The 26,710-nt window shown below is 41.0% G+C and overlaps 1 protein-coding gene across 4 annotated transcripts in view; it reads right to left on the bottom strand.

The window, feature by feature from the left end:
- The window catches only part of ENTPD1 (ectonucleoside triphosphate diphosphohydrolase 1), a 97,049-nt gene that overhangs the window by 45,476 nt on the left and 24,863 nt on the right, over positions 1–26,710 (bottom strand). For 2 of the 4 annotated variants that reach the window (XM_082722111.1, XM_082722110.1), the window contains exon 2: positions 3,018–3,145. Coding sequence is in view for 2 of the 4 variants with exons in the window: in XM_082722110.1 (XP_082578236.1) it covers positions 3,018–3,145 (128 nt within the window). In the remaining 2 variants the exon portion in view is untranslated. Of the gene's footprint in view, positions 1–3,017; positions 3,146–8,552; positions 8,680–18,021; positions 18,287–26,710 lie in introns of those variants that run through there. The other 2 variants (XM_082722112.1, XM_082722109.1) reach the window with 2 other exon arrangements.

Here is a 26,710-nt window from a genome sequence, read left to right as displayed (position 1 = left end):
GGATAGGCTTTGGCCAAGGGCATACTGGAGGGGACAGGTTCATGGGAGAATGGAGGAATGCAGGAGCGGGGCGGGGGGGCACACAGTGCTAGCAAGGTTTGCTTAGGGCTATTGTGAAAGGGGACCTGTGGCCACCAGAACCAAGGCTGGCTGGATTGGAGGGAGTGGATCTCAAGAAGCACTTGGGGGCAGTGTGGGTGATATTAGTAAGGTCTGTAAGTGAAAGAAGACCTGGAGTGAGGCCTGGTTGGTACCAGCAGGTCCACAGGAGAACACAGGGTGTGGCAGGCTGTTAGCAAGTTAGGTAGTATTGTTGGAGAAGTGCTGAGTCACAGGTATCTATGTGTTTATGCTGGACAGTGGAGGAAGGAAATGGCATCCACTAGCTCCTTTGCTCCTGGAGAAGTCTCCCAGTAATCCCTGCCCCTCCAAGCACATGCTCTGAGATTAGTAAACAAATCTCCCTCCTGCACACCCCAGGTGCATTTCAAACTGGTGCTTCTATGCTGTGTCTCCACAGGGCTGTGTAAGGGTGCTGCTTTCCTCTCACCTTCCTGACTTTTCCAGAACTGAGCCCACTAATTTTCAAATTTCCAGGTATTAATCCTTGCTGATTTTAAGAACTCAGGAAATTAAGCCTTTCTGGTTTCATGCAGAATCCCTGTGCACCTGGGATACTTGGTGTGATGGTCTTGTCCTTTCCCCTTTCCATGCCTGTATCGTTCCTCCCCGCTATAGACAGGTCCATTTAACTTCCAAATGTATCTCCACACTTCTTATTCTCTTTGAGATGGCCTCTTCCCTACATTTAGCTGTGAAGAGTCTCTTCTGTCAGTCTTCAAATCGTTTTCTGGGTTATTTACACTGATGTGGATACTACCGTGTTCCATGGAATGAGGTGAACTTAGGGTCCTCCTACTCCACTATCTTCCCTGGAAGTTCAGTGTTATAGGTTTTTATTTTAATTTTTTTAATTTAAAAAATATTTACTTATTTATTTGACAGAGAGAGAGATCACAAGTAAGCAGAGAGGCAGGCAGACAGAGAGGAGGAAGCAGGCTCCCTGATGAGCAGAGAGCCCGCTGTGAGGCTCAATCCCAGCATCCTGAGATCATAACCTGAGCAGAAGGCAGAGACTTTAATCCACTAAGCCACCCAGGTGCCCCACAATGTTACAGGTTTTTAAAACAAATGTACCAGGTACAAATATTGAAATAAGTATTATCTTTTAAATCATCACTTTTGAAAGGAAATAAATTTATTTCAACAAACTACTCAAAGCCTGTTAGTAGCTCGTGATATCTGGGATGATCCTGGTACTGGTTTACAAACCACACAAGAAAATGTCTCCTTTCTTTTTCCTTATTTTGGATGTTATGTTTTATCATATACCTTATTCCTCAAACTTAGTTTTAAATGATTTCGAGGATATTATCAAAGAGTATGCTCTAAAGCAGCAGTATGCCACTATCTACTCTTCAAATACTCATACCTCTTATTTAAAGACCTGTTCCATTTTCTGGGGCCAACACAACACAGAATCACAACAGAGTCAATGATAACCGCTACAAATGCAGGAAAAGTCATCCATGACCAGAAGTATTCACTGGGAACACAGAGCTCAAGTCTGTCATGGATTTTGCCTCCTAGGCAGTCCCCTTCTCCAATGATGCAATAATGAACATGTAAAAAGGTCAAATCAAGAAGGCAATCATGTACTTTTGGAGCTGGTAAACAACTAACAGAACCAAGATGTCATGAGGCTTCAACTGTGAGTGAAGTTTTGCCAAGAGAGCCAACATCACTCAATATTAAAAGGCAAGAGACCATTGACAATGAGATAATATCAGCCTTCTGAGCTGACAAAGGGGTTGCTGTGCACAGCAACACTGAGTTGAGTTTATGTCACAAAGGAATGCCAATGTAACATCCAGACCTCTACTATATAGTGACTGATTTGGGTGGGTGACAAAAGCTTTAGAAGCCTGGCATATGCATCCATCATTCCAGGCTCACAGTTTGATGTCTTCAAATACAAGAAAATAAACCTCTGTACATGTATTCCAGAGCCTCCATGGTCAAGTTAACTTCTAGACATGTCATCGTCTACGTGTACATTTGTGCCCATATGTACAACATTAGCAAATTGGTATATTCTGGGCCCTTTTAGATTTATTTACTTATACACTTATTTAATTTCAATGAAAGTTTAAAATGTTGTATTTACAACATAAACTTAAATTTTTCACATGCTTTTTAGCTAAGATTAAATAAAATAGTGACATTACAAGCTACTTGTAAGATATTCATGTCTTTGAAATTTTACTTTGGTGAATTTGGAAGGAAGTGGAAATATATCACAGCAAAGTTAATGACTCTAATTATTTTTAATGATATTAACTAGTTCTTCAAATGTGGAAATTTTGAAGAAATATGTCTACCCATGAATTAATTTCAAATCACTATATTTGATACATGTATGTGGTTCTCTGTGTTTTTTTTTCATTGACTTTGCTTTCTTTAATATTCTGAAAAAGAGGAAAAATTCTTCTCCATAATCTTTGACTTCCAAACTACTTTATATAATGCTCTCTAATAAATTTAATTATTTTGGTATAGTAATGATGATTGAGTAAGAAGATCAAAGAGTACAGTGTTATGACAGATCCACAGTGAAACAATGAATAAGAAGTAGAGATAACACTAAGCCATAGAATATCAGCACAAAATAGCATCACATAATATCTGGATGTAGTGAATAAAGTATTTGTTTCTCTCAAAGTACTAACAATTATTGCTGAACAAGCATAAAGATAATTATCTTCCTACCACCAACTGACTCAAGACATTCCCTCTTCCCCCGTGAGCATCACTCCATTTTACCTCCCTAATCCAGTGGATATTGACTTGCTCCTGGGCTGCCAGAATCTCCACCCCTCCTGTATGTTCTGATTTACCACACACACCTTCCCCTTCCCCCACTGCACCCCAGCCAGACCCCCTCAGATTTGAGTTACCTTAACATTTTCTGGCAATGGTTTGTTCTGGGTCAGCCCCACAGCAATCAAAGCAATCACAGCTATGATACAGGAGAAGCCAAGGATGATCAGTATATTTCTGGAACAAAAATTCTTCAGTTCAGACTCTGAAACCAAAAGCAGAAAAGAAAATATCAACAAGAAATTTATAAAAACATTGATTTTCCTCCAGTTTCGGTAAGGTCTTGTGCTAGCTGTCTGGAGACATCAAAGACAGATAAAAGTTCATCTTTATTATAGGGAAATAATTCAAGAACAAAAGGATTTGCCTGTTCTGTGATAAGGGCTAAGACTGTTAGTGGTTGTGGAAAGGAGAATGGACAGAATTAGGTCAATGACTAGATAAGGAATGAGGACAGGGAAGAATCCCAAATTGGCTGTTTAATAGGTCATGCTGGTCTGTGAGGGTACAAACAACAACAAAAAAGCAAGGATTGCCCTCATTTTTAAAATCTACCGCAAAATATTTAAGATGTTCAAAAATATTAAGAAAATATCATCAAACATCCAAGTCCCAAGAGTCCATGCCATTTTCTGGATTGATGCACCCCTTGCATTTCGACCACACTTAAATGTTGCAATTTGTAACGGTGTAGAGGCTGTGAAGTTTTGAACATTTCTTCATTTACATTATCTCATCTATTCTTAGTCTCAGCCTGTCACCGTGGGACACAATTAAGCTCCAAAGAGAATCATATAAAAGGCACAAGTTACTTTGGTCATCACAAACAGAGCATATAGCAGAAGTGAACAAGAAATGGAAAGTTGCCCGACTCCTCCATTCTGACAACTCACTCCCTTCCTCTCTCAACTTCCCAAATCATCCCTAAACTTTTTTTCTTAGGCTTTGAAAAAGAAGGGTAAGATAAAGCAATAAAGAAACACACGGAATGAGATGGGCTCTGCAGAATAGATTGCACCTCTCTAAAGACAGAGCATGGGATTAAAACAGCTGAAAGAGGAGCCCGGCTGACTCTCCCGCTCTGGGTCTCCCACTTGAACAGCAGCAGGCACCGCGTGCTGAAACAGGAGCTCCTCTCCAGGCTCTTGAGCAGAAGCTTGGACTTAATCCAAAGGACTGTAACTGTATGGGTCTCCAGTCTGCTCATCAACCTCTAGAATCTTAAACTAGTCTTTACTTATCAGACCAAACAGTACAAAACTTTACAACTTTAGCAATCCCATTAGCTTCTGCTTCCAAGCATAAGAACAATAGATGAAATATACAACGCTTCCTCTCCTTCTCCCCTCCCAAAAGAACCTCGGTTTTGTTCAGATGATTGCCACTCCCCAAGCAGTCCACACACCTCATGAGAAAAGGATACACTCCACCCCTTGGGCTCAGGATCAGGCCTTATTATTGTGCATAATCTCATTCCCTCACCAAAGATTAGTCCAACAATGCATGTATACCCAAAAATGGCCCCTGAGACCCTGGAGGAAGTCTGCTGGAGCAAGTCCAGGAAAAGAATGGCAGCACTCTTGTCTTCCTCAGACATCACCCTGCCTGGATAAGATGACATTCAATGATGGCAGAACAGAGAGATGGACAAAACTTGAGTCTTTCACAGCATTTTGAACTGCTAAAAGAATAATCCCTGCTCCAAACTTCCTGTGCGACTTATGCTTTGAACCCATTAGAGTCAGGATTTTAATACTCTGAAGCCAAAATATCCTGATATAACTGGAATGGCAGAAGTCTCCTGTTTGATGCCAGGGCTCTAGAATCTGGAAAAGAACCCCCTAGGCACTACCTGCCTCAGTTCCCAAAGTGATGGTGTTGACAAACATAGCTCATCCCAAGCAGCACTTGGGATGAACAATTACAAATCTAATACCCAAGGGCAGCACACTGCAGTAGTTTCTATTTAAACTGAATTTTGAAAGCTTGGCTCCCTCAAGCTGTTCCCCCCCAAAATCAATCTATCTATTATTTAGTTTTCATATATGACAATTTTGCTCTCATTTTCCTTCCACATCTATTTGGGCACTAATCTTAGTAGTGACAAAGACCAAAAAGATCCCTGCTCTTTGGAGTTCACAATCTGGCTGGGGAGATAAATAACCCAGAACAGAAGTCATAAACCAGCAACTTCAGGTCATGATATATACTAAGAAGTAATTTAAACTAAGGGATATTACACAGTTTAATGGGAATTAGAACCAAGGAATGGGATATGCAGCAGAGTTGGGATGGGAGGATTCAACTAAGGGTCAGGAAAGCCTCTCCAAGAAGGCAACATTTGACTGAGACCTGGATGATGAGAAAATAACCAGCCATGAGAAGGAGTAAGAACATTCCAGAAAGAGGGAACAGCAGCTGCAAAAGCCCTGAGGTGGGAAACAGCCTGACATGACTCTCTCTTCCATTTCCTTATGAGATTATTTACTTACATTATTATTCCTGGACAGGTAGATATATACTTTTCCACATTTGCCCAGCTTTTGCAATGACATCCATATTTTCAGACTATATTGAAGATTTTCATCATATTCTTATGACAGATATGGCAAGAAAAAGAACTTAGATCAGCGAGAAACTTTTGGAATTTCTCATACACAATTTTTAAAAATTTTACAAAAAAAATAAAGTAATAGTGACTAAATTTGTTTTTCATGTAACTGGCTAGATTACCAGGGAGTAGCAATTAAAATATTACCATGTTTTTCTATGGCTTAAGGCAGGTAGTTTTCAAAAGCCCTTAATCTTCTCTTAGGAGGTGGTACTAGCGATACCACTAGATGTGGGGATCCAGGGGGGACGTAGCTGGGATGTGCTCACAAAAAGGGAACCACTTGGGTTACTGCCCCCTCTTCTCTGGCCCCCAGAACTCTTTCAGATGCTGTGACTGCTACAGTCAAATTGCTATGGAAAATTCACAGTGACTCTTTCTCCCTCACTTCCCTGAAAGCCCTTCATTTACCTTGTGGATAACAGAAATTCGGTTTCTATCACACAATGTGAAATGGCATTTCAAAAAACAATTTCAAGGAACACTTTTTATCAAAATATGTAATGGCAAAGTGTTGTGCTTGCTTTCCTTTGAATTGTCTCACTGTACTAAAGAATTCAAGACTACCGCTTCTCTCCCATTTTTTCCTTTTCATATGACAAGCGAGAAAATGTTTCTATTTAAGGTGAGAGTCAGGTAGAAAGTTCAGCTCTTCACTTGAGAGACAAAACTGAAGGAAACCCAAGCTTTGTGAAAACAGACTGATTTCAAGCCAATTAGCTATGTCAGAGGAAAAGAACAAAAAAGAAAAAATGATCTTTTGATTCTTATACAAACAGCCCTCCTGACATCTACAGCTAGCATCCTATTAAAGGGAAGATCAAAATTCTGCCAAACAGAGAAATCCCAGCCATCTCACTTCATGATACCAAAGATGTAATATCTTAAAATTTTACTACATTAATAAAAAGATTTGGAGTGTTGAAAGGTGTGGTAGGTTTTAGGCAAAAATCACAAAAGTTTTACTCTGCGGATCCTGTATGACTCACTAGTTTCAGACTATTTCCAGTTTGATCAGTTACATCTGGGCTAGGCTTGGCTTGTCACACAGAGAAGAACAAACACAGACAAGTGCTGGAGGGTAAACAGCAATAGAGTACTGTGGCCCTTCCTGTGGGCCTTCACAAAGGCCAGTGGTGGGACAGTCACTGAAGTTAGGGAAAGGTTCTAATCTGGCCTCATCTGGTCCCAAATCCCAGCATCAAAGTCTCTGCACCAACTCTCCTCTTATTCCTTCCCTTCCCTCAAGTAGTTGTTCTTGGTGACACACATTTAGATTGTTCTAACACTCTGGGGCTTTGAGATCCTTTCTCAATTTCTCAGTTCATTCCAGACGTCTTTGACCCACCGTCTTTTATGGTGATATCACCCCCTCCAGTCATCTCCACCTCTATACAGCAGCCCTTTCTCGGATCACCCTTTCCAATGCCCTTCCCTATAAGAATCCACCCTTCCTGTGGCTGCAGAAATCTCCCATAACTGACATTCCCAGCGCTTTTCCAGATCAAGAATCTAAGATAGCTTCCTACAGGCTGCCAGATGAAAGCCACACTGATCTAGACCTCTCAGCCCTCTGGAAATATAAGCCCTTCCAATCTCACCATTCCAATAAGCAGATGTTTTTCTCCCAAGATCATACTGCCCGACATGATGACCACTAGAGTGTAAGTACCCTTGGTCATTGATGTGACTTGATCATTGCTGTGTTCCCAGTTGAATGAATAAATGAATTTTGGATTTTGATTTTTCCAGAGAAGTCTGAGTTTTCTCTATCACTTAGAAGTCTGTTCCCCTCTTTCTCCACCATATCCTTTTCCTTGTCTCCTTTATTTTTTTAAAGATTTTATTTATTTATTTTACAGATAGAGATCACAATAGGCAGAGAGGCAGGTGGGTTTTGGGGGGGGGGAGGAAGCAGGCTCCCCGCTGAGCAGAGAGCCTGATGCGGGGCTCAATCCCAGGATCTGGGATCATGACCTGAGCCAAAGGCAGAGGCTTTAACCTACCGAGCCACCCTGGTGCCCCCCTTGTCTCCTTTAAAATCAAGCTCAATAAGAGGTTATATTCCCTCCAAAAGCTTCAAAGCTCAATTGTTCCACTAGTTCTCTCTTTGTGTGCTACTTCTAGATACTTCGCGACTTGACCCACTTTAGTTGGGGAGTTTCGTAGTTATTGTCGGGGAGGGGCTTTGCTTCACTCATTCTTTCAATTAGTCACTCAACAATTATCTAGGGAATACATTATACTGTTCACTAGTCGTTTCCTAGGCTCTGAGCTAAAGTAGTAAACAAAACAGATAAGCATCCCCATCCTCATGGTACTAATATCATAGTTTGGAAGAAAAGACAATAAACAAGATAAGTAAAGTTAAGCATGTAAAGCACATTACATCATAAGTGTTAAGGAGGGGGGAAAAGCAGGAAAGGTAAAGAGGAAGGATATGTTGAATAAGAAAGGCCTCTCTTGAGATGGTGATATTGATGAGAGTCAAGGGGGTAAAAAGAAAGCATGCATAACTGTTAGGCAAGGGCATTAAAGGCAACCAGACTACATGTGCAAAGGCCCTAAGGTGGGCCTTTAGGCACCACAGTACCTGGCCATGAGGTTATTACTCATGGAGAGTGATGCAGGGGAGAATGATAAAAGATGGTCAGGAGGGTAACCGGGTTGCTTTTTTAGAGGACCTTGCAGGTTCCAGCAAGGGCACTGCCTTACTCTAAATGATCTGACTTATTTCTAATCATTTGTATAGTCTACACTCAGTAGCATAGGGGCCTTTGAAGTCCCTGGAGTCAGCAGGGGGTGGGGGGGTGCACTTTTTAGGCGGCATACACTTGTCTGTTGTCATGAGGTGCTGAGGCTACCTCATTGACGTCAGGTCATAGGGCAATCAAACAACCAAGTGTAGACAGAGCCTGATTCTGTTGGAGCAGAGCCTGTGCCAAGACCAGGGCTGATAAGATATATCCAGGAGTAATAACATGGGAGGTCTTCTCTATACCTTCTGGTCTTGGTAGATCAGTACTAAAGAATCTTTGCTGAGAGAACATCATGAGGGGTCACCGAGCCAACCAGGATCCATGAGCAGAAAGTTCAACTCCAGGGACTTCTGAAGTGTAGGTAAGCTAGAGCAGAGTCCAGACAATCTCACCTTTGCTTAGCCTCTCTAAGCCTCCATTTCTCCATGTGCAAATGGGAGTCATAATAGTACCTACTTCATAGGGTTGCTAGGTAAGATCCAGTGAGCTAACAATACATAGCAGCCGATGCTTCAAGAGCCCTCACTGTAGTCCACATTTTGCTCTTAGCACTTTTTTTTTTAAAGATTTTATTTATTCATTTGAGAGAGAGAGAGCACAAGCAGGGAGAGCAGCAGACAGAGAGAGGGGGAGAAGGAGACTCCCCTCTAAGCAGTGAGCCCAATGTGGGGCTTGATCCCAGGACCCTGGCATCAAGACATGAGCTAAAGGCAGACGTTCAACAGACTGAGCCACCCAGGCACCCTGTACCCTTAGAACTTTAAATATAACCACTCATTTAACCCTCCTGGGAGGTAGATGTACTTTTATCATCTGTATCAACTTCCTAGGGCTACCACAACAAACTACCACAAAGTTGGTGACTTAAAACAACAGAAATTTATTCTCTCATGATTTTGGAAGTCCAGAATCAAGGTGTCAGCAGGGCCAAAGTCTCTGGAAATGATTCCTTTTTTGCCTCGTCTGGCTTCTGCTGGCTCCTGGCATTCTTTGGCTTGTGGCTGCATCTCTCTAATCACTGTCTGCACGTGGCCTTTCTCTCTCTGTCTGTGTATGTCATGTTTCCCTCTTTTCTCTCATCAGGATGTTAGCCATTGAATTTAGGGCCCACCTGAAATCCAGAATGATCTTAAGACCTTTAATTACATTGGCAAAGACCCTTTTCTAAATAAGGTCAGAATTACGGGTACTATTATCATCATCATCATTGTCATTTTACAGATGAGGAAACTCAGTCACAGGTTAAGGAAGTTGCTCAGAGTTATACTGATGTAGAAGTAAGCACAGAGGCCAGGCTTTTAAACCACTGCCCTATCTTGGACCACATGACTGAAGCTTAGTACAGTGCCTGGCACACAGTAATAGCGCTGTATGTGGGACCCAATCCCAACATCCATAAGTGAAAAGTGACTGACTTTGGGGATTTGACTGGAGGGGTTGTCAGGACTCTTGTCACAGATGATACCAGACAGTGTTGTATCTTTTAAAATAGAGTCTTCAGTCCATGATTGTCAGAAGCTTGGAGCTAAGTAACAGAAGCTGAGATTGTAATTCCCCAAGAGGTTAAGGGACTTGCTCAAATGTATGACTTTGCAAACAGCAGAGAGGAACTCAATCCAGACCTCTCACGCCCGCTTCACTGCCTCAGCCATTGCTCTGGATTGGGGACATGTAGAAATGACTCAGCTTTGTTCCTAGACTCAATGCAAAAGAATCTGCCCCAAGTTCTGTTCAAATGGAAAGATCTTACTCCATCTCACCCCCCCCATATTTTTCTTTTTTTTTTAATTTTTTTTAATTTTTTAATTTTTTATTTTTTATAAACATATATTTTTATCCCCAGGGGTACAGGTCTGTGAATCACCAGGTTTACACACTTCACAGCACTCACCCAAGCACATACCCTCCCCAATGTCCATAATCCCACCCCCTTCTCCCAAACCCCTCCCCCCAGCAACCCTCAGTTTGTTTTGTGAGATTAAGAGTCACTTATGGTTTGTCTCCCTCCCAATCCCATCTTGTTTCATTTATTCTTCTCGTACCCACTTAAGCCCCCATGTTGCATCACCACTTCCTCATATCAGGGAGATCATATGATAGTTGTCTTTCTCTGCTTGACTTATTTCGCTAAGCATGATACGCTCTAGTTCCATCCATGTTGTCGCAAATGGCAAGATTTCATTTCTTTTGATGGCTGCATAGTATTCCATTGTGTATATATACCACATCTTCTTGATCCATTCATCTGTTGATGGACATCTAGGTTCTTTCCATAGTTTGGCTATTGTGGACATTGCTGCTATAAACATTCGGGTGCACGTGCCCCTTTGGATCACTACGTTTGTATCTTTAGGGTAAATACCCAATAGTGCAATTGCTGGGTCATAGTGCAGTTCTATTTTCAACATTTTGAGGAACCTCCATGTTGTTTTCCAGAGTGGCTGCACCAGCTTGCATTCCCACCAACAGTGTAGGAGGGTTCCCCTTTCTCCGCATCCTCGCCAGCATCTGTCATTTCCTGACTTGTTGATTTTAGCCATTCTGACTGGTGTGAGGTGATATCGCATTGTGGTTTTGATTTGTATTTCCCTGATGCCGAGTGATATGGAGCACTTTTTCATGTGTTTGTTGGCCATCTGGATGTCTTCTTTGCAGAAATGTCTGCTCATGTCCTCTGCCCATTTCTTGATCCCCCCATATTTTTCTAATTAATAAATCCAGAGCCTCGTTTGAGGACAACGCAGTTTAATTTTGGGGGGGGGGGTTCCTGCCTGTGTTTTTAAGTCAAGGAAGTCAGTACAATGTCAATAAATACACAAATACTAAAAATAAGCTGCAAGGCCTCAATGATAACCAGTTAGTTAAAGGGCAAAAGGCAAATGAGAGGGAGGGATAAACACAATTGAGTCAGGCTTTGGGGACACGTGCAAGAAGACAGAATAAGAGGGGAAGGGAAAGGTGGAAGATGAAATGGAAAGCAGGTAGAGATGGATAACTGAGTGGATTACCCACATCTTGTCCCACTAATCTCTTGAACCACAGACTTCAGAGGATGTCATTTGCTTTTGATATTTTATTCCTAGTCTTTGAGATGTTAATTAGATTGTTAATCTCTGTTCACAGCTCAAAGTAGCCTAGCTGATCCTGAGTGAACCCCTTCAGAGATTCAGCTTTGGGTGGGAGGAGCCCATCTAGAGACACCAGGCAGTGGAAATGGGAGTAGGGGTACAGAACAAGCTCTTCCTCCAAATCAGATTCTGCCAACTCTGTGCTCCCCACCCCCACAGCTCTTGCTGTGAGCTCTGCTCTTTTCAGAGTAGCAGCAAGTAACTGACTTTCACTTGGTATGCTTGACTCTAAAAACGTTAATGACTGCAGAAATCAAATGCCCATAGGGGCTCTGTGTGTGGGAAATAAGGAAGCAAAGGAGTCCCCTTCCTCACTCTCCTTCCCCTTACTTTGTCCCACCATACCATCTACCTCCTCATCCATATCCCTTCCGGCCTCTCCTGCGTTATTATGCCCATAGACTGCATGGAGCACAATCAGTCTTTGTGGTCATCATGGAATTCCATATTCAAGTATAGGGCTGGCAAGGAGGAGGGCTGTTTCCAGCAAAATGATATCACTGAGACCGCAGACAGGAATTCCCTGTGTCCCAGCCAACAAGCATAACAATCTCATGTATTGATGGTCTCTGCAATAAGTACATTGCTTTCACTAAATGAATCCTCTTCCACATCTGAATTGAAGAATTACACCCTTGGGACTCTACCCTTTCTCAAAGCAGCTGCATTTGTCAATAAGCTTGGGTTCTTTGTAGCCAGTTGAGACAGACTTAAGAAAATCTGTACTGGCCATATATCACTAGTTTGGGAGTCACAGTCAAGGTTGGGTAAATTGACTCACCCAGGTTGCCTAGACTTATAGTAGTCCCCTGTGTTCTATACCTGCCATTCATAAATTCTCTCATTTCTACCTCCACATCTTTGCACCCATGAGATGTATTTAATATAAAACATTAAAATATTTCTGCAGCAAAATATGCCATAAACATAGTAAAACATTACAAACTAAGGAAAATGTTCACAACTATGAACCATTTGGTTACCTTAATATATGGAGTCATTAAAATCATTAAGAACATATTCTTCAACCGCGGTGCCTGGGTGGCTCAGTGGGTTAAAGCCTCTGCCTTCGGCTCAGGTCATGGCCCCAGGGTCCTGCGACCGAGCCCCATATCGAGCTCTCCGCTTGGTGGGGAGCCTGCTTCCTCCTCTCTCTTTCTCTGCCTGCCTCTCTGCCTACTTGTGATCTCTGTCTGTCAAATAAATAAATAAATAATCTTTAAAATTTTGAAAAAAAAAAAAAAAGGATATGATCAACCTACCTAATAGAAAAATACCTGAATAGGCAATTTGAAGAGCAATATATATTCTTAACATATTAAGTGTCTTCTAATTGCTCTTAATTAAAGAAATGTAAATGAAAAAATAGCAAAGTTTTTATTTTACTTTGATAAATGTATAACATTACTACATTACTTATTAGAACAGCCAAAATTAAAAAAAAAAAAACGAAAAAAAAAAAAAAGAACAACAACAACAACAAAATGTTGGCAAGGATGTGGAGTAACTGGAACTCTCATATGTTGCTACTGGGGATGCAAAATGGCACACCCACTTTGAAAAGAGTTTGGCAGCCTCTCATGAAGTCAAGCATACACTTGCCATATGACCAGGCAATCCCACTCATAGGCATTTATCCAAGGAAAATTAAGACATATGCCTACCCAAAACGCAAAATAACCCAAGTGCCCATCAACTAGTGAATATACCTAAATTATGACACAGCCATATGGAATTCTAGTTAGCAACAAAAAAGGAATAAACTATTGGGAATTACAACAACATGGATGAATCTCAAAAGCATTATGCTAAGCGAAAGAAACCAGACTCAAAAGGCTATATACTGTATGATTTCATTTACATGATAGTCTGGAAAAGGCAAAACTAAGGATAGAAATGAAATCAGTGGGTCGAGGTTCAGAGACAGAGGACTGACTACCAAAGATCACAGTGGTACTTTCAGAGATGATAGAAATACTCTATATTTTGATTGTGATGGTAGTTAAATGACTATATACATTTGTTAAAATCCATAGAACTATGCATCCAAGGAAGGTGACTTTTCAGGAAGGAAATTCAGTAAAGAAATTCTATTTAACCATAATGCTGTGGGAGAAACGGGCATTTCCTACATGTTGGTGGGAGTAAAAATTCACACAACCTCTTTAGTGGGTGGACATTTTGTAATACCTATGAGAGAGTAAAGTACATATATCCTTTGGCTCAAGAATTCTTCTTCTAAAGATTTAACCTGCTGATAATACTTATGAATGTACAAAAAGATCCATGTATGGGGATGTTTGGTGCCTCATTATTTGTCATAGCAAGACTAAAAATGACTAAAGGTCCATTAATTAGGGTCTGGATATATAATCCTAATATACTCTAGGTAATATTATGAAAGCATGAAAAGGATTTTAATCTATGAATGTTGATGCAGACTGTCTTTGAAATATTTTATATGTGAAAATCAAAAATGTGAAACAATGTGTACAGTGTGTTCTCATTGGGTGGAGGAATACTGATTCCCTAGGACTCAGGACTCAGCATATGGTCATATTCACAAATAAGATTTATTACAGTGAAAGGATATGAAGCCTAAGCAATGGGGGGGGGGCATGGTAATAAGTCTGAAGGAAACCAGGCACAAGCTTCCAGGGGTCTTCTCCTAATGGAGACCACAGGACATACTTAATTCCCCCTGCAGTGAGTTGGGACAACACATGTGAAATACTGTCTATCAGGAAAGTTCACCAGAGACCCAGTGCCCAGGGATTTTACTGAGAACTGGCTACAGAGGCACCTTCCATTCAGCGCTCACCAACATTGCAGACTCTCACAAGGAAAGCAGGTACCCAGCATAAACCATGCACCTGCACAGTCCAAGCACAGTGACCCATCCCCACCAATCCTCAGAATGGTGAGAACCCTTCTGAAATCCCATAACATCCAAGGGCTAACCGAGCAAGCAGTTCCCCTCAAGGATAGAAGTCTCAGGCTTGCATGTTGATTCCCTTCCACGCTGAGCAATTCTTAAAATATTTTACCACATGACTGTCCTTACTCCCTCTTGTTTTTTCTTCCCTTCTTTCTCTTCCTTCCTTTCCCCCTTCCCTCCTTTCTTCCTGATTCTATGAGTAATTTAAAATTCTTTTTTTTTCAATTTATTTATTTGTCATAGAGGGAGAGAGATTACACATAACCAGGGAGAATAGCAGGCAGAGGGAGAAGCAGGCTCCCAGCTGAGCAAGGAGCCTGATGTGGGACTTGATTCCAAGACCCTGGGATCATGACCTGAGCCAAAGGCAGACACTTCACTGGCAGAGCCACCCAGGCATCCTATAATTTAAAATTCTTTATAGAAATTCCTAAAAACCCAAAGGCTTTGATCTAAAGAAGAAAAATTGACAGAGGGTTTCCAGTTTGGAGTAAAGGGGCAAAGACAGTGGGAACCCAGAAGGTAAGGAATGGGTAAATAGAAAGTTGTGCATTGGTAGTTTGATGCTGACCTTACCGATTCTCTGCCCACTCTGCCACCCTGCTACCCACTCACCATCTGATGAGACCAAGCAGCCATCGCTGGGTGCCCCCCGCTCCCACTCATTCATCCTTCCTAGGTTAGTGTAATCTTTTTTCTGTTCTTTGGGGCAGAATCATCAGGTGTCACTTGGCCAGACTTTGGGTAGATTTGGAGCTTTATTTTGAGGGAGATTTGGCATCTCCTCTCAGGTATCTCTGCTGTTATGTAGCAACTCAAGAGAAAACAGTTCTCTGGATAAGATACAGTCAAGTTTCTAAATGCCCATGGCAACTTCGTCATAGATCTTTGTCTCTCTTTAACCATGAACACAGAGTATTTGTACTTTAGATACTTAGGTGAGAACTCAACCTTAAGTATCTAGTTCCTGTCAAGGGTATAACAGACACAACTGATATTTGGGAGGGACAATCTAAGAATCCCCTAGATTTTTTTTTTTAGCTTATTTTCTGTACTCATTTAGTGAGGTGGAAGGAAGGAAAGTTTAAGGAAAGGTCCTGGACCTTGGAAAAAGGGGTGTCCTTCTAGAGCAAAACTGGTAAGACCAACACATAACAGATGAGAGCAGCAACTACCGACTTTGCCCAAGCGTTTTTAAAAAGGTATGTTCAGTCCTGTTGATGTGGGAAACAACAGCAGAAGAAAAATTATTAAATGTCCTTACTACCTACAGTCCATTGACAAGTCCTTGAACCAGGTAGAACATTCCTCTAGGAACTCAACTGCCTTGATGTTAATAATTTGCTAAGAGCAAAAGGCAATCTTAGCCCAATCCCCAGGATCCTGTAAGTCTACATTAACATATAAAAATTCCTTCAGAAACTTCCTTTATCTCTACTCCCTCTCTCCCAAGACAGGTGGCAATCATCTTCCAAGCATATGACCCACTGATAAACATCTGAAGAGTTTCATAACTGAGCTTTTACTGGACAGTAATAAATGACCTTTTCCTAACAATAGCTAGCCCCCTTAGGATTCTGGAAACCTTGTTTCCAAAATACCTGGGAGGCTTCTGCTATCCCTAACTTCCTCCCAACTTGAAACTATATAATGGGCCACTACCCATGACCCCGTTGCAGCTCATTCTCCCCACAAGTCCTGTCCCATGCTTTCATAAAACCACCATTTTGTACCAAAGATGTATCAGGAATTCTTTCTTGGCTGTCAGCTTTGAACCAAAACATCTTTCTTACATCACCATGACTTCAGTATTTCCTCAAATCCAGAATATAACTAAGAATGTGGGGTCCTACTCAGTTTTGCACCCTGAGTGAAGAGAGAATGTATAAACATGGTGAGGTGGGATCATCTGCTTGGAGTAAAAAGGCAACTAGAAGAATTGGACAGTGTGGTGTGTGTCTCTAACATGGTGTAGGGGAAAAGATCCCTTGGCCCATGGAATCAAGTACGCCATTTCCCTGAAAGTTCTTTCTCCATAGTAATGAAGGATGTCCTCATTAAGATAACAGATTAACTCCCCTTGTGATTTCATGTCCACTGAGTACTCTTGCCATGATTTTTCTAACAGGCTAAAAATGAGATGATGATTGTTAAACAATAAGTGGGTATTATGCCTTATATACTCATCCTTTGCATGTTTGGTTTTGCAGGATTCTCATTCTTTTTATTCCAGTAGGTGAATTAGATAGTCTTCCCTTAAAGACAGAGGCTGCCTGTAGAATACAGATCCAATATGGAGACCCCAAGAGCGATGTGTGCAGCAAATTCCACACACTTCTTGTTCACACCCAGACTGTCTGCTATCGTACCTGCTCAGACTCACAGAGGTAGGAGGGGTGCAGCCAGACAAGGAAACAGACTTGGGGAGCCAAAGCACACAAGAGTGATTCCATATGCTTTCTCTCTTCTTTGGAAGTATACTACTGTTCTGAGTGGAAGAGAAATTGTTTCCACCTCAGCAAAAGCTCAGGATACATTACAATCCTTGGTGGCTAAAATAGTTCAAATTCTTTACAGAAATTCCTGCAAACCCAAAGGCTCTGGGGAACACATGAGTTGAAGAGGAAAATTCTACTCTACCTTCTGGGGAAGTCTTTGTTGCCTAGAACTGACATCTGGGAATGACACTGGTAGACCCATCTTTAGGGATGGAATAGTTAAATTAGATAACAAACAGACTATTAGGCCCACCTTCCACCTATTCTCCCAGGACTGAGTGGGGAAAGGCCAATTCCTCTCTTCTTAGAGCTTTACATGAAACTGGTATGTTTATTCCACTCCTCTTGCCTCCAGCTCTCCCCCTCCAGCATCTCCAGGGAGCTGACCCATGTCACAGCAGTTCTGAAGATGTGACGTCCTCTAACTTGTTTTTTTCCCCTCCTTATACTCTGTGTATTCCTAAATTTCACCTCCTCGCAATGCATCCTTCCTTGATCTGCCACACCTGGCTTCTGTCCCACCAGTCCACTAAAGCCACTCACAGAAATATCCAATGGATGCTTTTAGGTATATTAATTTTCTGTAGATTTTGACACTGTTAACTTTTTATAACATACAGTCTCTCCTTTCTTGGTTCCCGTAACACCAGGCTCTTGTAATAGTCCTATTTCTCTGACCCCTACTTTCCTAGCTTCTCTTTCTCACCAGACCCTTTAAATAGGAATGTTCCATAGGGCTCCATCTTGGAACCCTGGTTCATCTCATTTTATACACATATTTCCAATTCAATGGTGATGACTCCCTAATCTGTATGAAAATGACTCCTTAATCTCTATGGTGATGATGCTATGATCTATATTTTCAGTCCAGAACTTTCTCTTGAGCTCCAAATCTATAATTCTAGTCACCTACTGGACATATTTGCTTTGATATTCTACAGCCAAAATCTCTATGTCTAAAAGTTAACTTTCTTTTCCCTATTCTAATTTTTCTGCATAATCTGCTCAGTGAAGCTCACCACCATGTCACCAGTCTCCCTAAACTCCTCCTTCTCCCTCTAGTCAAACTCAAAACAAACAAACAAACAAAACCCTCTACGTTTTATTGATTCTACCTACTAAACAGCTCTCAAATCCTTTCATTTACCTTCTTTTTATTCCTTGCCCACACTCCTACGACAGCATTCAGAAAGGCCCCCACATCTGGGCTCTTCTCCTTCCAATTCATTCTCTACTTTAGAGCTAGCATCATCATCCTAAAAAATGCAGACCTGATTCTACAACCCTACCAGTGTGAGCTTCTGATTCTCTGTGCAATGTGTCTCAAAATAAAAGTAATCCTCTTTAACAACAATTTTGAGTCCATGTCCCCAGGTACTGTTCAAGGTGTCTTTCTCTACTTTGGCCCTTCTTTTTCATATCCTCATGCCTTGCACAATGTTTCTGCTTCTTTCTTCTGTCTAAACCACTCTTCCTTCCTCCCTTCTAACTCTACCTTATGAAGAAACTAAGGATGAGAATAAGCAGTTTATGTGTCATTGTTTCCAGAAAGTCTTGCAGAAAGCTTCTTGCCCTTCCTCTAATGATGGATTAAATATAAATACCCTCCTTTGCATCTGTCTCATGGCACCTGTCCACAGTGCTGCAATGGCCTTTAACCTGTGTCAGTCTCCTCTATGAGAACAAGTACCTTGAGAACACAGTGTATCTTTTAGATGTCCAGAAACCAGCAAACAGTCTGGCCTATGTCAGTTCTCCATGTATCAGCTGAATAAATGAATGGATAAGATTTATTTGAATTTTTAGTATACAATGTTTTCCATCAAGAAAAGGGGTACGGGACTTTATTATTTCGGATGTATTTTAACTTCTTGACTCCATGGTTCTATTTTTAGTGAGTTGCCAGGAAACCTCAACTTCAGTCTGCATGTACAGTAGGAAACAAGAGGACAAATGTTTGTGTAGTAAATCACAAATCTGGATTAGGGCTTAGTCATAAACTCCATGGAATATTTTCTCATTGAATTACAAAGAATAATAGCCCCAAATGATAGGTTTATAATAGAAGGAACTCCACATTTAGCTAGTTCTTTCTAAGCAAGCACGGTTAACCCTACATTGTCTCTGCGAATGAGTCATTCTGATTAAGGAGATATGATTAAGTAGTAATGCATCTTCTTAGTATGTAATAATCTTATAGGATGGATTCTCAGCCCTGCCTCTTACTAGCTGTTTGACTGGGGAAGTTACTTAACTTTCTAAGGCTTCATTTTCTAGACTAAAATTTTTTTAAAAATCTATCACTGACTTTGGGAAGCTGATATGCTCTGTATGAAATAATGAGCTCTGTAAGAAAAGAGTGAGTAGAGTGATCCCAGATCACCCTGTGGCCTCAGGTACCACTGTCCATATGTGGGAAATAATCTAACTTCTATTTAGTCCAGACACATTGACTTGATTTTACAGCTGCCTCCTGGCAGCTTTCAGCTTGGTGACTCATTGACACCTCAAACCTATTCTCCCCAAACAGAATGCATGCTTTCTCCCCTTCCCCCAAACCTGGTCCTCTTCTGGTTTCCCATAGCTCAACATCCGCAGCTCAGTGAACATCTCTACGACTCAAACAGTTGTGATACCAAGAACAATAGTATCACCTGAATTTCTTCTTCCCCTTCGCCCTTCACATCCAAGCAACCCACTCATTCAGGAAATGTTTCTGAAACCTCATGTATTGTCCTGGTTCTTGCTTCCCAAAGATTCTGATGCCCACCCATCCCCTTCCACCACAGTGCCGCCTCCCTGGTCCAACCACCACCACCTCCCACAGCAGGCTCCTAACTGGTCTCCGTGCATCCACTCTTGCCTCTCAACAACTTCATTTCCACACTAGAGTCAGAGTGATCTTTTCAAAGTGCTTGTATGACCACATCGCCCACTAGATACTTCAAACACTGCAGAGCTTCCCATTACTTTTGAATAAAAGCCAAAGCCCTTCTTGCACGCCACAGTTTCCACCCACAAGCTCCAGGGCTTCCAGCCTCTCTTACTACCACCCTCCCCTCACTCCACCTCCCTCCAGCCTCACTGCACCCTTGGCCCCGGCTCCAACCCCCAAGCACAACTTTTTTCCTCTGCCTGGAATTTTTTTCCTCTGCCTGTCCCATCCCCTTTGTTTAGCTATTTTTTACTCAGCCTTCTGAAAGTCACTTCCTCAAGGATCCCGCAGAGACCCTTTCTATGAACTCCACACTAGCTGGCACTCTGCATGGCACTCAAAACTTTTTTTTTTTAAGATTTTATTTATTTATTTGACAGAGAGAGATCACAAGTAGGCAGAGAGACAGGCAGAGAGAGCAGGGGAAGCAGTCTCCCCACTGAGCAGAGAGGCTGATGTGATCGATGTGGGGTTCCATCCCAGGACCATGAGACCATGACCTGAGCCAGAGGCAGAGATTTAACCCATTGAACCATCCAGACTGTAAACTTTTTCTATCACTTAAAGTAATTAATTAATCTCCACGCTTGGGTCTTCCATCACACCAGCCTCAATTCTGGCTATATATTAGAGTCATTGGAGAACTCTGTGAAAACAACTCCTGAGTTCCACCCCAGACTAATTAAATCAGAATTGCAGGAGGTGAGGCCTGGAAGTTGTTGTCCTTTAGTGGCCTCCTGGCGCATCTAATGTGCAGCCAACGTTTCAGACTTTTAAGCAGCAAATCTGCTTCTACGGAACTCTTGAAAGCTGGGTATTTAACCTTGCCATATCCTTCTCCACTGAAAGAGGTGCGTGTCCGTGTAGTCCAGGCCATTGCCAGACATTTGTAATTGCTAGGAAGCTCTTAACCTGATCCAGGTTTTATTTTATTCTACCACCCATTGACCTCAGCTTCAAGCTACAGCACAATGCAGTATGTTTACTTCTACATTAACAAATTTCCTTCCAAATCCTCAAAGATAGCCAATATTCAAATCCCATCCCCCAGTTTCCCATTCTTGAGGATAAATAGCCCCATTTCCATTAACCACTCTTTACATATTATGATAGACAGATCTCATGTTGTCCTAATTACCCACCACTAGATGCCCTTCAGATTGTTAATGTTGCTCTCAAAACACACTACTCTGAACTGAGGATAATACTACAGAGAGAGTGAAGTTATACATCCTTAATCTGGAAAGTTAACTTTAATTGATACCACCTAATAGGACCAGGTGTTTTAGATACTCATACTGAGAATCGTGGTCCAGTAAAACCTACAAATCTTTTTCAAATAATCTCCAAGTCAAGATTCTCTCTATGTGTGTATCATTTAAATGGCAGCCTTGGGGTGCCTCGGTGGCTCAGTGGGTTAAAGCCTCTGCCTTCAGCTCGGGTCATGGTTTCAAGGTCCTGGGATCAGGCCCCACATCAGGCTCTCTGCTCGGTGGGGAGCCTGCTTCCCCTTCTCTCTCTGCCTGCCCCTCTGCCTAGTTGGATCTCTCTTTCTCAAAATAAATAAATAATTTTTTTTTTTTTTAATGGCAGCCTTGGGGCACCTGGGTGGCTCAGTGGGTTAAGCAACTCCCTTCGGCTCAGGTCATGGGATCTCAGGGTCCTGGGATCGAGTTCTACATCGGGCTCTCTGCTCGGCAGGGAGCCTGCTTCCCCCTCTCTCTCTGCCTGCCTCTCTGCCTACTTGTGATCTCTGTCTCTCTATCAAATAAATAAATAAAATCTTTAATAAAAAATAAAAAATAAAGATGGCAGCCTTATGGCTCCAGCCCATCTTTCCAGTCTGATAATACTTAAATGTTTTATGTAATATATTGAACTCTCACTAAAAACCATGAATTTTTTGGCCAATTTGTTAAATGTGCTTCCAATGGTTTCATCCAAATCATTGACAAAATGTGCCAAACAAGACTGGGATAAGGACAGAACCTGGTGGTACATTCCCCTATAACCTTGCCTCAAGGTGGATCCCAAACCATTTGTCGACATGATTTAGCCATGATTCACATTAATGTCAGTCCTCTAAGTTCATTCTTATCCAGTCTGTGTTTCTCCAGCTCATCTTTAAACACATCATGAAAGACTTTGTTATATATCTTTCTCAGCCTGTTGTGTTACACATTTTTCTCATAATGAAGTATTTATAAATGATATAATACCTGGGATTTGCTTTAAAGTATTCCAATACCAACAATAAAAAGACCTGGTAAAGGGGAGAGTAATAGGAAAAACAAAAATCTCAGAATATTAATAGTTGTTAAAGATGGGTAATGACTATATAGAGATGTATCATATCATTCTTTTTTGTTTTGTTTGAAATTTTCTATAAAAAGCATGATGAACCTCTTGCTAAAATAAAATACACTATTTCTATGAATTTGAGAGACTGCCAAAAGTTATTAACTCTGGCACCCTCCTATTTTTTTCAAATTGGGATAATGGATATAACTTGACTTAATAAATCCATGCCAGTTTCAAGTGATTGGGGCTTTCTTTTCTAGGTGCTAACAAATCTTCCATATTTATTTTAAGACTTTTCCAAGAATCAACCTCATGTGGAGTTTCCTGAGCCCATCCTCTCCAGTATTTTGTAACTTAGATCACTAACTCTTAGAACTTAAAGACCATGATGTCTGTAAAGTTCTTTAAACTCTTTTAGGAAAGTAATGGACTCTCTTAATAACTTCCTGTCTGTTTCAATGACTTCTTAATAATGCATGTTTTACTTCGAATTGATTGAACTGCATTTTTCTAGATTGAAGCAGAATAGTTCAGAAGTCCCAATTCCTTTGCATAATCCATTACAGTTGTGAATCCCTCTTCCTGTTCATGTTTTGCACTGAACCGTAATCAAAAGAATTTTTTTTTTGTTATCTTTAGCATTTTTTCCTGCACACCTCATCTCCAAGTGATACTTAGCCCAAGGGATGCTGCTTTTAAAAGAATCTCCTAGCTTCTAAATGTTCTTCTCAATTACTTGCCATCTTTTTTCTCTATTGTACAAATCCTTATGAGGAAACTTTAAAACTATAAAAGCCATAGAAGTTTTTAGAAAATAGAGAAATACATAAAAGAGAATTAAACTCACCCATAATTTTGAAGTTCCTTCTCAAAGGTCCCTCTGTTCAGATAAGTGTTTTAAATGCCTTTCACTTTTCTTACCCATTAAGATTACTTATGGTCACACAATCAGATTTCTCATGTAGTTGGTTCATCCACTTTTAGATTCTTACTCTTTTTGTGCCATATTCTTTGGTATATCTGACAATAAGATCTCACCTATCATCTTTCTGACTTTTTTTCTTTAATCTGCGTTCTTAAAAATTGAGGCCATATGTCTGGTTGCCTTATGTTTTCCTCCTTCAGGATTATTAATGCCTAAATGAACTAGTCATTTCTCCTACTTCTAAACCACATCTTTCTTTTGAACCAGAGTTAAATCAAAGAAGAAGGGCACTAAAATCTTCCTCTAACTTGCAGGAAGTATCTGCAAGGAATATTAAGAATTTTCCACATGTTCTATTTTTGGAAAATAAGATTTCCAGTAAATGTTTCAGAATTTCATAATTGAAAGGGGTTGGGTGGGGATAATGGAGCAAAGTGTTGCCAACATCTATTGTGACCTTCTTCATGCCAGGCACTGTATCAGGAACATCATATAATTTTTTTTTCTCACTGAATACCCTCTTAAAAATGTTATTTTATTTTATTTTAAATTCAATTAATTAACATATAGTGTACTATTAGTTTCAGAGGTAGAGTTCAGTGATTCATCAATTGTATATAACACCCTCATAACAGTCCTCATTATATCACGTGCCCTCCTTAGTGCCCATGACCCAGTTACCCCATTCCCCACCCCCACCCTCCAGCAACCCTCTGTTTCCTATAGTTAAGAGTCTCTTATGGTTTGTCTCCCTCTCTGATTTCACCTTATTTTATTTTTCCCTCCCTTCCCCTATGATCCTCTGTTTTGTTTCTTTAATTCCACAAATGAATTAAATCATATAATTTTTTTCTCTAATTGGCTTATTTCACTTAGCACAATACCCTCTAGCTCTATCCACATCTTTGCAAATGGCAAGATTTCACTTTTTTTGATGGCTATTAATAGTCCATTGTATATATACCACCGCATCTTCTTTATTCATTCATGTGTTGATGGTCTTCTGGGCTCTTTCCATAGTTTAGTTAAGATGGACATTCCTGCTGTAAACATTGGGGTGCACATGCCCCTTTGGATCGCTATGTTTTTATCTTTTCGGTAAATACCTAGTGGTACGATTGCTGAGTCATAGGGTAGCTAGCTCTATTTTCAACTTTTTGAGGAACCTCCATACTGTTTTCTAGAGTGGCTGCACCAGCTTGCATTTCCACCAGCAATGTAAGAGGGTTCCCCTTTCTCTGCATCCTCGCCAACATCTGTCATTTCCTGACATGTTAACTTTAGCCATTCTGTCTGGTGTGAGGTGGTATCTCATGGTGGTTTTGATTTGTATTTCCCTGATGCAGAGTGATTTTGAGCATTTTTTCATGTGTCTGTTGGGCATTTAGATGTCTTCCTTGGAGAAATGTCTGTTCATGTCTTCTCTCATTTAATACTCTCAAAGGAACTAACTATAAGTTAAGTACTGTTTTAGTTCCTGTTTTGCAGATAAGGAAAATGCAAATGAGATAGGTTAAACAACTTCTCCAAGATCAGGTGGTATAGTATCTTTCAAATGTTAACTAGCATATCCAATTTGCAAAGTCCTCCTTTAGTTGAAAAACTCCATTCATAGTTTATTTTGCTTCTGTCCTTGCTTTGTAATCTGTATTAAAACCCTTCATCCAAAGCCTCCACTTGCCTGCAGTTGTTTATCTGACACACATACAACAATGTCCTTTTCACTCACCCTCCTTTATACCCTCACCCAAAGTCCTGCATCGAGATGCCAATCTCATGCTCCTGTATTTTCTTACAGACAAACAATATCTTAACATTCCCTCCATCTCCTAAAACATTTAACTTTGAGTAAGAAATACAATTCATTGCCTCCAACCAATTAGGAGACCCATCCTTGTGACATGTGGACCTTAGTGTTTATGTACAGTTGAAGAAGCGATAATTTCAATAGGTTAAACTTTGATTTGAAAAAAAAAGATGACCAAAATAAAGGCCGGAATTTTAGAATCAAAGTTCCTTAAAAGTTGTATCAGTGAGTTAGAGATTTATTCTCCTTTTTCTCTCTCAGCTCTTTTCCTGAAAATTAATGCAGCTTATTATGCTTCACATTAGAAGGGGTAAAATCCATAGCCTGAGACCTTTCCGTGCATCATTCTAATGATGGTAGCTCATTACCTAAATGGAGAAGCAACAGCAAAGCAACACCTAGAGGTTACTAGATCTAGGATCTTGAGTAAATCACATCCTCAGCATTTGCTTCCTCAACTATAAAAGGAGGATTAACAGTAATACCGACTTGACGGGGCTGCTAAAAGGATTGAATAATGTGTATGAAACTGGCTATATGAACATAAATCCAATGATTATGATTATTAGGATAATGATGATTATAGTTTGCAAGGCCAAAACTTCATTTTTAATCAATGTAGAAAATCAGATATGCAAATGTGCAATACCCAAGTAACCAGAGGCGTTTCTTTCTTTTTTCCTTTTCTTTTTTTAAGATTTTATTTTTTAATTGAGAGAGAAAGAGAAGAGAGAGTACACACATTGGGGGGAGGGTGTGTAGGAGGAGGAGCAAAGGATCCCCACTGAGCAGGGATCCCAGTTTTTGTCATGGGGCTCCATCCCAGGACCCCAGAATCATGACCTGAGCAGAAGGCAGACGCTTAACAAACTGAGACACCCAGGTGTCCCCAGAGGTTTTCTCTTTTTCTTTTCTTTTCTTTCTTTCTTTTTTCTTTCTTTCTTCCTTTTTTTTTTTTACAGCTATAAATGGTGTTGGAAATTTTTTAAATTTCCCAGATTTCCAGGATTCTTCTTTTCCTCATTTTAGAAAAGTCTAGGATGAGACGATTCCTGTCACTTCAGTATTTGCTGATACTTTTCCCCACTAAATTTGCTGTTTTAGGAGCCAGGTTTTGCTGCTGACTGTGGGTGCTGGGAACCAAATCAAGGACTGAACCTAGCTTGGTGACTCTCAGTCCTGAGCCACCCTATTCCTTGGAGAGCAACATCAGCTTGGGTTCTAGAATCAGGGTTCACCTTCTCAGGCAAAGAAGGGGGATGCTATAGGGAGGTTGGCGAAACCCACACCTGTTTCCTCCACTGCTGATCCTGTCCTTCCTCTAGGCTTGTCTTTCAGGCTCCTTTCAGGGCAATAGGCAAGTCCTGGGGCTCAGAGTACCCTCTACTCCACAGCTTCTCACTGATTTCCCATGCAGGGGAGTAAAGAAGCAATATTCTGGTGGCCTTAAAAGTAGAAGGGAGTTGTGTGGTTCTCCACACCTTAAAATGAAATGTTCCCCAAACCTGGCTGCGGCAAAACTGCACAGAAAGAACATGTGTTTGGAGGCAACATGGGAAGGGACAGGGGGAATACTGTCCCTTGGGGTGAGTTGGAACAAAGGGCACTGAGCCATAGTTTGCAAGAACATAAGGCTCAGGAGGTAGAAGAGAGGCCCATAAATGAAACTCTCAGATACCACATCTACTTTACCAGCACCCAGTTTTACCAGGGACTCACGTTGTCTCCTCCCTGTCTGCTTGGGTAGAAAGAGCAGCACCCCAAGACTCTAGACCAGATAAGCTGTCATCCTCACAGTCATCATCTGTCATGTGCTTGCTGGGTACCAGACAGGGTGCTAAACACTACATGAATTATCCGTGAAATCC

The sequence above is a fragment of the Mustela nivalis genome, assembly GCF_964662115.1.
Source record: "Mustela nivalis genome assembly, chromosome: 2".
Lineage (NCBI taxonomy): Eukaryota > Metazoa > Chordata > Mammalia > Carnivora > Mustelidae > Mustela > Mustela nivalis.
This window is presented reverse-complemented; position numbering and strand designations above follow the sequence as displayed.